This window comes from Phaseolus vulgaris, chromosome 11 (genome assembly GCF_051622355.1).
Source record: "Phaseolus vulgaris cultivar YP4 chromosome 11, ASM5162235v1, whole genome shotgun sequence".
NCBI classification, from domain to species: domain Eukaryota; kingdom Viridiplantae; phylum Streptophyta; class Magnoliopsida; order Fabales; family Fabaceae; genus Phaseolus; species Phaseolus vulgaris.
This window is the reverse complement of record NC_143508.1, coordinates 3,533,206-3,544,464: the sequence shown is the minus strand read 5'-3', so window position 1 is coordinate 3,544,464 and position 11,259 is coordinate 3,533,206. Positions and strand designations below refer to the sequence as shown.

The 11,259-nt window shown below is 33.9% G+C and overlaps 1 protein-coding gene across 1 annotated transcript; it reads left to right on the top strand.

Annotated features, from left to right (window-relative positions):
• Positions 1-8,614: 8,614 nt before the first annotated feature.
• On the top strand, positions 8,615-11,004 carry LOC137811006 (polyol transporter 5). The gene is made up of 3 exons (XM_068612550.2): positions 8,615-9,008; positions 9,090-9,436; positions 9,760-11,004. The coding sequence occupies exons 1-3, from the start codon at positions 8,894-8,896 to the stop codon at positions 10,843-10,845; spliced, it is 1,548 nt and encodes a 515-aa protein (XP_068468651.1). The 5' UTR covers positions 8,615-8,893; the 3' UTR covers positions 10,846-11,004.
• The last annotated feature ends 255 nt before the right edge of the window (positions 11,005-11,259 follow it).

Below are 11,259 nucleotides of genomic sequence, written 5' to 3'. Positions count from 1 at the left end.
GTGTAGTCCACACCTTCAGTTTGATTGAATCCCTTTGCAACCAGTCGGGCCTTACACCGTTGAAAAGTACCATCTGCATGTAGCTTGGTTTTGAAAACCCACTTACAGCCAACAAGAGAGGCTCCTGGTGGAAGTGTGGTAAGAGTCCAAGTTTTGTTGGAGAGGAGAGCATGATATTCGTCATTCATTGCTTGAAACCACATAGGTGAAGAAATTGCTTCCTTGACAGACGTAGGAGCAGTAGGTATAGAAATTATGGCATTATATGTCTTAGGTTTGAAAATACCTACCTTGGCACGAGTAACCATGGGATGAGAATTGATAGGTTGAATCTCAGAGCCAGTATTATGATGCATATCAGTGCTGTTATCTAGAGGGACAAGAGCAGAAGAACTATGAATAGGCATATTAGTATTAGCATTAGAATGAATAACAGTAAGTGGAGGAGTTGTAGTCACAGGGGAAGGCACTGAAACAGATGAAATAGGAAAAGAATTTAATTGTTCATGATATGGAAACTCAGTTTCATTAAAGTGCACATGTCTGGAAACAATTGTCTTACCAGAGGGAGTTAGACATATATAACCTTTGTTGGTAACACTATACCCAAGAAACAAGCACTGTTGTGAACGAAAATCAAACTTATTTTTGTTGTAAGGACGTAATAAAGGAAAACAAGCACAACCAAAAACTTTGAAAATAGCGTAATTAGGATTTTTGTTAAACAACATAGTATAAGGATTAGAGTTGTGCAAAACAGGAGTGGGAAGCACATTGATAATATGAGTTGAAGTAAGAAAGGCTTCAGCCCAGAAACGCCTAGGCAAAGAAGCAGTGGCCAAGAGAGTTAATCCCATGTCAACTATGTGCCTATGCTTACGCTCAACAGCACCATTTTGCTCATGAGTGTGAGGACAAATGAGCCTGTGTTGTATACCATGCTGATCAAGAACCTGTTTAAGACAAAGGAATTCACGGGCATTGTCGGTTTGTAAAGAACGCAATTTAGAACACGTTTGATTTTCAGCAAAAGATTTAAATTTGTGAAAAGCAGCAGGAACCTGTGACTTAGCATGAAGAAAATATATCCATGTATACTTACTAAAAGCATCAACAAACGAAATGTAATAACGGGCACCATTGGAAGCTGGTATAGGAGAAGGTCCCCACACATCAGCAAACACAAGTTCTAAAGGTTTTGTGTAAACAGTAGCAGAAGAATGAAAAGGCAATTGCATATGTTTACCAAGCAGACAACTAGAACAAAAACTAATATGATTGGAACATCTGATATCATTATTGTGAAAAATCTGTTTGAGAATATCCATATTACAATGACCCAGTCTTTGATGCCAAACATTAGCAGTCAGTGTATTACGAGTAAAAGAAATATTGTGAACAGAGGATGAAGGAAGATGATTATGAAGCATTGGGAAACTGTATAACCCATCTTTAAGGGTGCCTTGAAGAAGAATCTTTTTCGTAGCCTGATCAACAACATAACAACTGTTAGCAGTAAAAGTAAACAAGACATTGTTATCACGAGCAAAGGAAGACACACTGAGAAGATTTTTTGTAATTAAAGGAACATGTAGAAGATTTTTTAAAACTAAACTTTTATGAGTAGAAGGAGAAGAAAAAGATGTGGAACCAATATTGGCAATAGACAAACCTGATCCATTACCCATTTTGACAGTTTCAGTGCCATGGTAAGGCTGTTTTGAAGAATAGACAGTGGAGTCCTTTGTGACGTGATGAGTGGCGCCACTATCAGGGTACCAAAGAGGATCGTCCATAGTGGATTGAACGCCCAACAAAGATGCCTCATTCGATGCATGATCAGAATCTGAAAAATGAGAGACATGGGCATGTGGAGGAGGTTGCGGTTGATAATCATACCAGCGCCAGCAATGAAGAGCAGTGTGACCGGGTTTGCCACACACTTGACAAAATATCTTGGAGTTATTCCAAGCACCACGATTGGAAGAGCGAGCCACACGAGCACCGCGACTAAAATTGTTGTTTCTGCCAGAGCCACGGGAACCAGAAAAATTGTTCTTGTATTTTTCTTGAGATGGATTTGCCGGATGCCAGGATGTGTATGCAGCAGTGGCAGGAAACGTTAATGGATCGACTTGATTGTGCCGCTCAAGACGCTCTTCTTGAACCAGAAGAAGGGCTTCGATCTCAGCAACAGTATAGGGATCCCTTCGTGACAAAACAGAGGCAACAAATGGATCATAATCAGACGAAAGACCATCCAAGATGGCTTCGATATGATCTTCGACGGATATGGGCGCACCGACTGACGCAAGAGCATCCACAGTTCTTTTGATGCCGAGAACATACGTTGAGACAGATTTATCTTTCTTGAGTTGTTTGAGAGTGAGTTTAAGTTTCTTGACCTGAGATCGAGTATGAGACAAGAAATACGTGTGCAGCGTGGTCCAGATCTGGGTTGCAGAATGGAGACCAACCATTTGCGTTAGCAATGGTGTCGTCATTGACGCCAAAAGCCACGCCACCACCAGATTGTCCTGTTGTTTGTACAGACGATAAGCATGAGATGCTGGGACAGTGCCATCGGCGGAGGTTGAAGGCGATTCAGGAACGCAAGAACCATCAAGAAAATGCGAGAGCATAAGACCATCAAGCGTGGCCAACACCTGTTGTTTCCAGAGAAGAAAGTTTTCTTCATCAAGCTTGAGAAGAATCGGAGTGTGGAAATGGTGTAAAGAAACAGAGGCGGAAGCGGTGGAAGAGGTGGAAGAGGTGGAAGCGGTGGAAAAGGTGGAGGAGGTGGGCCAGAGGCTGCAGAAGTCATGGGTACTCAAAAAAAGAAAAGAAAAGCGAAAAAGCTAATAGCTCTGGATACCATATTAGGCACAGGGTAGAGGAGCTAGAGAGAGAAGATATAAAATGTAACTCAATCAATCTTATTAAAGGTATATAATCTACTTTATATACAAAGGTTAAGGAGGGGATATATCCCTCTGGTTAACAGTGATTAAAGGTGTATGATTTTTCTAATTTGTGTTTACGTACTCATTAATATTTATAAACCAAAACTACCAGTGGATGGCTTACTTCTTGAGTATATATATATATATATATATATATATATATATATATATATATATATATATATATATATATATATATATATATATAAGAAATAATGAAATAAAAAATAAAAAGTTATTACAAATAAAAATAATATTTAATTTAAATAATACTAAAACCATTAAAAATAATAATAATAATAAAATTATAATTTAATAATTAATTAAAAATAATTTATAATAACAAAGATAATTTAATTGTTTTACAAATATGTTATTACATATTTTTAAAAATTATTATCTATGAAATTACTCACAAATTTTATAGTATTTTTTTTCCTTATTCTCTTTCTCAGTCTAAACAATCAATTTTTAACTTTTATTCTTTCTTTTTTTCATTCTACCATTTTGATTAGTCAATCCAAATAGAGTTGAGAAGGAAATGACAATGAAAAAGGGTTTGCATACACTGATATATACAATGAAAAAGGACAATGAGAGAAAGTCTCCATATAGTTGTATATATTTTCTGTATATGAAATTATGTAAATACACATAAGAGAATAAAGTCATAGAAACAGGCTTGCAACTCTTTCGTCCAAATGATACATGTTTTCGCCATGCGAGAATAAGTTTAGAAACGAAAATATACCAAAGATATGGTGGGGCTGTTGTGGATGTGGATGGCTTTTGTGGATGGATTTTATAATAAAATAAACTGTTTATCCATTTCTAACTAATCCACATCAAAACTGAAATAACAAAAACTGATCATTTTTTTCTGTATAAATATATGACTGTTAGATTGTAATAGTGATGTGATTCCAATAGCCACATAGAACAAGATTCTTGACACTTTGAGGAATCACCTTGAGCTGGAAAATATAGAGGCACTTTCTTAGAAGTTGGATCATGGTTCTAAGTCAAGAACTCACCAATAACAAGTACCAAATCCCAAACTCATTTGGATGAACCAAATATTGTCAAATTGAATCAACAAAGGAATTTAAAAAGAAGAGACCGAACAGAATTGAATCAAAATCAAATGTACCGAACAGAAATTAAGAAACAAACAGAATATAGGTGCTGGAAAATTAGAAGAACCGAAACAACAACAACTCAAAACACAAGGCAACATGAACAAATTGAAGAAGAAGAAAGGAAGGAGAAGAGAATGCTCATGAAGATGGAAGAATGGTTGGATGATCACGCCACTAGAAGTATGGATGCTCCTAGATGAGTGTGCAAGCCGCCACTTGAGGAAACCATGGTCCTTCAAGATAAGACTAGAGTAGAAGCTCAAAAGCTCTCCAAATGCTCACTCCAATTTTGAGTATAGTTTCTTTAGATGAATTCAAATCTGAATTTTACAAGGAAGGCACCTCTATTTATAGCCTAAGGTGCTGAAAAAAGAAAGCTAAAACAATTCAAAATTCCCTCCAATTCAAACTAGAACCGGCGCCTATTTGCAAAGCAAGGAAGGTGTGATCCTTTCCTTCACTTTGGCACCCCCTATTCTACTCCTACACCTATCTACTAATACACCCCCCTAAAGCTCCTAACTAAAGCCTAAAAGATGCTATAACAAAAGAGGTTTCTAAGGTTTCCCTCTAAGCACCTTCAACTAAAGACACTACAAAAAGAGAAAATAAATGTCCTCTAGCTCCCAAGGCTTTGAACATGCTTCTTGTAATCCTTTGAGGTGGACTTTGACCTCCATGGGCGTCCTACATTTGTGCCTCCACCTCTTCTTGAGCTTGATGAGTGGCCTCCATGTTCTCTTGGGCTTGATCTCCATCATAGAAGAAGAAAATAAAAAATTAAACTTTACAACAACATAAAAGTTGAATCTATAAACATAAATTACTATTTATTTTGATTATTATTGATGATATAATCATGTTAATTTCAAGTAAAAAATACAGGACATATTTATAAAAAAACCAAAGTCAATTAGTATTAATTAATAGTGGACACATAAATAATATTGAAGTGTTTACCTAAATGCAAAATTCTAAAAAAAACTAATACAAATGTTACACTTAATGCTTAAAAATGAGAAGAAAAAAATACAAAAATAAATAAGTCTAGAAAATAAAAACAACAACAATAAAATAAGTGTAACATTTGTAAAAAAAAATAATTTTAAACTAAATATTTTTAATTTATTACTTTTTTATTTTTATTTTGTAAAAACTCATTTATTTATTCATTAATTATATTTATAATTATTTTAAACATTAAAAATATTTATTTTTTAATGCATTCAAAATTAAAATTATTAAAAAAAAAAATAATTTATTATTTATTTATTTATTTTTAAAATGGTGCTAGATAGGAAAATAAAAAATAAAAGAGTGCTAGATAGGGAAATAAAAAGAAAAGGGTGCTAGATAAGGGAAATAAAAACAAAAGGGTGCTAGATAGGGAAATAAAGATGTAAATGGTAATTGAGCCTTTTTTTTATATCTTTTTATATAATTTTTTCTTATATGAACATTCTGACAACCTATACATTTTTTATCCGCGCTAAACAACCTCTCCATTTTTTATCTGCTAAATAAAAGATTATGTTTGGCAAAAAAATACGAGTTCGTTGGAAACCTGGTAAGACTTCATTGTTGATTAAATTCAGCAATTGACAATGACGGTTTACTCGCTCAATAATAATGGTCTCAACAATAATGGTAAAAGTGACACGTTTTCAAGTATCTAAAAATCTTTATAATTCTTCTGATTAGTATTAAACTTATCATCTTAGTACGTAGAGGATACTTGCAAAAAAATAAAATATTTTTTAAAACAATTCAATCCTTTACCCTATTATAGTGTATTTTCTATTTCCACAATGATAATATAAAAATAAATTAACAATTTTTTTTTTATTTGCTTTGAATATTATTTATTCTATTCATGTAATTTTCATTATTAAGAGTAGTTCAATCAAAATTTTCATTTTTAAAATTGTAATAATAATATGACATTTTTATGAAGAATTGATAGATTTTATTGAATATTAAAATCTTACAATTAATTGAAGAACTTCAAAGAAAAATGAATTTGTATATTTATATTTTCCCAACAAATCACAAAACGAGTGTATGTAACAACTAGGTATTATTTTCGTTATGTTTATTTTCCACATACCCGTGAGAATATTTTATTTAAAATCTCAATGAAACAACATAATATATATATATAAAAGTTAATTTAGTCTATAGATTTTTTACTAAAATATATTCTTTCAAGTTACAAATTATTTTATATATTTTTATTGAATCATAAATTTACTGGATAGCTAATATCAATTTTATTCACATACATACATGATAATTCTTTTGCTTATAATTTTGATTATTTAGAGTTATAAGTGATGATAATAATAATAATCATTTTGTTATTTTTTCATGGAGTTGGAAATTCAATTTTTTATCTACATTAGTTTAATTTTAAATTTATTATTTATTTTATTTTATAAAGAATATATGTTTCTTTTACTACAATCTCCATTATTAAATTTTAATTAATAATTATAGTTTTTTTTATTTAGTTTGTGAAGTTAATCTCTAACTACAAAGAAAAAAGTGAATCTCAATCATTCAAACAAAATTATTTTTTAAGAGAAATGATAGTTTGACAATAACATAATAGTTGTATATAACTTTTAATATAATTAATTTAAATATAAATATATATATATATATATTAAAGTAATTAAATAATATTAACTGTTTTATTGATTTTGTTGGAAAACCATTTTGAAGGAGCTAATAGAAGAGAGATTAAGGTAATAATTAATGAGGTTCTAGCAATCTCCATTATAGTTTGTTCCAATAGGACATTTGTTTTCTGTACATTTTATTTTCTCCTCACTTTCATTGGGTTAGAGTACAAATTCCATCAACTTTATGATTTTTTTTTTTGTCTTAAATACATATTTATCTCGTATGATCAAATTTTTTGTTTCAGTGTACAATACAATGTTTTTAAAAAAAAAATTGAATTGCAATGATTTGTTTTTTAACTTTAGTCATGTTTTTCTTTAAGTAATAACAAAATGCATGTGAATTATAACTAGGTGAAATGAAAATGTAAATTTTGATTAAAAGCTAGAGAGAATAATATTTAAGTTTAATTAATTTTGAAATTCTTCGTAAATTTAAATATTTTAACTGAATCTCTATTTAATTTCCTGTTACAGTGAATATTAAAAAAATTATATTGTTTAATTTGAGTTGTTGTTAATTTGTTTGCAATTTGAATATCGTGACTATTATTTTATCTGATAATATTGCTTACTTGTTGTCTTCATGTATTAAGAGACCTGAGCTTTTATAATTAACATAAATTGACATAAATTTTTTATTATTTTAATTAAAAATGTGTTAAATAATGAGATTTTTTTTATGGCTTTTACATCATTATCTACACCAACCACCAAAAGAATGTTGCCCAAAGGTGACCATGATAATAGTTTGTTATTAAACACATTTTTCAATAGAATCAATAAAAAGTACTCGCTATTTTATATTAAGTGTAATATTACTTTATATTAACTAGAAATTTTTACATTTATTAACATGTATGAAATTAAGTAAACAAAAGATAATCTACTCAGAAAAATAAATTATGAAGATTGTATTAAAAAATATAAATTTTTGAAGTAAATTATTTTTTAATAAAAAATCAATTAAAAATATTCAAAATTTAGTTACGAGTAACTTTTGAAACTTAATTAAGTCTAATATTTATAATATTATATTTAAATTTGATTCTTGAAATAACCTAGTATGTTGGAAAACATAACAGGTTCATTATCCTGATCATCTAAAGCATTTTAGTGTTTCAGATACTTCTTTCTGATCTACATTATCTAAATAAAAGAAATAACCGCATGAATGATTTTGGTCTGGGACACTCTTTCCATGCAAAATGTCCTTATCCACATTCAATATGGATAACATCATCATAATTTAATTCGAATTTTAAAATAAATCAAGCTTAGAGATTTCTAAAATTAAAAAAATATATAAACGTCTATTTTTTGTTTATAAAAATTATAACTAATTAAGTTTGGTAAATAATTAATAAAGTATTATGAAGTTTTACTCTCCCTGTTAGGGAGATGAGACCTAAATAACTATTGAAAGTTTCGTCTTCTTCCTTCCTTCGGGGAGGTTGCTAGGATTTTATTGTGGTCTTTCTGGTCTTCGTACTACTCTTTTCAGCCTCAGAGGAATGTCAAATGGGATAAGTACCTGCAGAAAGCACTCCGACGCTCAAGTCATTGAAACGGACGAATATTCAACACCTGGGTGTGTAGAGTAATAATGAGGTACTTTTTTTTTTGTTGGAATGTGCACTATTTATATTATTTTAATGAACTTACTTTATTGGATCTGATTAGTGGAATGAATCACATTTATAATTGTATTACCTAATTCTTAATAATGAATTAATTTCATTGATCTTGATTTGAGCATTGATTGATTTGATCGTTAATGATTTAGTTCAGACCTTCTATAATAGTTTCGATCGTCTCGGACATCTGTATCATTCGGTCTCGGCCATAGCACTGTAATCACAAATTGATAGAAGAATAATTTAGAGACGAGACAATTTTAATTATTTATTTAATGGAAATAAGTGAATTACATAAGTGAGTATTGTTTTAGGAGTAGAAAATTATTGCACGTTTGTTTGACTGAAGAGTGAAGAGTCAAAGAAAATGGCATGAGTGTGAGATAAGATAACATCAGAGGAACGTGCATTCCAATTATATATGGTCACTGTTCTTCTCAAAAATCTGCATCATCTTCTTCAACAAAAAGATGGCTGTGGACGAAGCTGCATCTATGATAGATCCTAAAAACAAACCCAAACGAAACAAGTTTGCTTTAGCTTGTGCCATTTTAGCTTCCATGACTTCTATCTTACTAGGTTATGGTGAGTATCACACTACTGCTACGTTAATTTCTCTCACTCCAACACTCTTTCTCTTTCTTATGTGAATTTTAATCACTCCAGATATTGGAGTCATGAGTGGAGCAGCTTTGTACATACAACGAGATCTCAAAGTATCGGACGTCCAAATCGAAATCCTGAGTGGAATCATTAACCTCTACTCGCCGGTAGGCTCTTTTATCGCCGGCAGAACCTCCGACTGGATAGGTCGCCGTTACACCATTGCGCTCGCCGGCGTCATCTTCTTCGTCGGAGCAATCCTCATGGGATTCTCCCCTAACTACGCCTTTCTCATGTTTGGCCGCTTCTTCGCCGGCGTCGGCATCGGCTTCGCCTTCCTCATCGCCCCCGTCTACAACTCCGAAATCTCCCCTACCTCCGCTCGCGGCTTCCTCACTTCCTTCCCAGAGGTTTCCATTTCTCTCTCTCTCTCTCTCTCTCTCTCTCTCTCTCTCCTTCCAATCATGTTCTAATAATGACTTTAAACTACTGTGTTCAAAGCTGCATAAATAAGAATTTCAAAAGTGTTATGAAATCGAGTGAATTGTTTTATCAAATTAGAAATAAACTATGCGCTCGAACTCAACTGAAAGGTAACAAACTATTTTTTTCATTGATATATTTATTCAGTTGACATGGCTAAGTTCAGTTTGGTTCTCTCTGATTCATTTCGATTAGTTAAGATGAACAACGATTCAATGCAAAATTATTTGACGCCATTTCGGTTTTTCAGATATTCCTGAACGGAGGGATTCTAATAGGATACATTTCAAACTACGGATTTTCGAAGCTGCCGCTTCGGCTGGGATGGCGGCTCATGCTTGGAGTGGGAGCCGTTCCGGCCATTTTTCTAGCGGTGGCAGTGTTGGCCATGCCGGAGTCACCGAGGTGGCTCGTAGCGCAAGGTCGATTAGGCGAAGCAAAGAGAATTCTGCACAAAATCTCGGACTCGGAGGAAGAGGCTCGGCTAAGGCTAGCCGACATAAAAGACACGGCTGGGATTCCTCAGGACTGCGACGACGACGTCGTATTAGTGACCAAGCGGAGTCACGGGCAAGGCGTATGGAAAGAGCTTTTCCTACACCCCAGTCGCGCCGTTTGCCACATCTTCATCGCGTCGCTCGGGATTCACTTCTTCGCCCAAGCTACGGGCATCGACGCCGTCGTTTTGTACAGCCCCAGGATCTTCCAGAACGCCGGAATCAAATCCGATAACTACCTTCTCCTCGCGACGGTGGCGGTTGGGTTCGTGAAAACCGCTTCCGTTTTGGTTGCCACGTTTTTGCTGGACCGGGCCGGGCGGCGCGTGTTGCTTTTATGCAGCGTTAGTGGGCTGATATTATCGCTTGTGACATTGGGTGTGTGTCTCACGGTGGTGGGCCATTCTGGGTCGACGCTGACGTGGGCCATTGGGCTGAGCATCGCTGCGGTGTTGGCCTATGCGTCGACTTTCTCGATTGGGTCGGGGCCCATCACGTGGGTGTATAGCTCGGAGATTTTCCCGCTTAGGTTGCGCGCTCAGGGCGTGGCGATTGGGGCGGTGGTGAATAGGGTGACGAGTGGGGTGATCTCAATGACTTTTCTGTCCCTCTGTAAGGCCATTACCACTGGGGGTGCCTTCTTTCTCTTTGCCGGTGTCGCTGTTGCTGCGTGGATTTTTCACTACACAATGCTCCCCGAAACACGTGGGAAGACTCTTGAGGAAATTGAAGGCTCTTTTGGTAATTTCTGGAGGAACCCTAAACCCAAAGGACTTCACTGCGCTAACGGCGACGCCCAATTAAGGAGCACTGCCCAAACTTCCACAGACGTGGATTAGGATAATATGCTTATCTTCAGACATTTTTACCCTTACGATACGTGTTTGGCAAAGGAGTTTTATTTATAACTGAGGTTATAAATTATAGGAGTGTTGTTCTTGTATGCGCCGGTGGTCCTCAATGTTACTTTGGTGTCCACAGTTAACAAGTTTCTCCTATTGGTCTTTGGTCAGAATGAAAGATATATTATAATTAAAACTCTAATGATAATGATATAATTTGAATTTATGATAAATAATTAAATTGTTGTATAAATTATATTTAATTTAAATGAATAGGCAATTACTGAATGAATTTGATAGTTATACATTAGGATGTGTAATTGGATAGTTACGATAAAACGTTCTGCATTGTTAATTAAAGGTGAGAAAATGAATTTAGTTGGACAAATTCGGACCTAGTTGTTTCTCTAA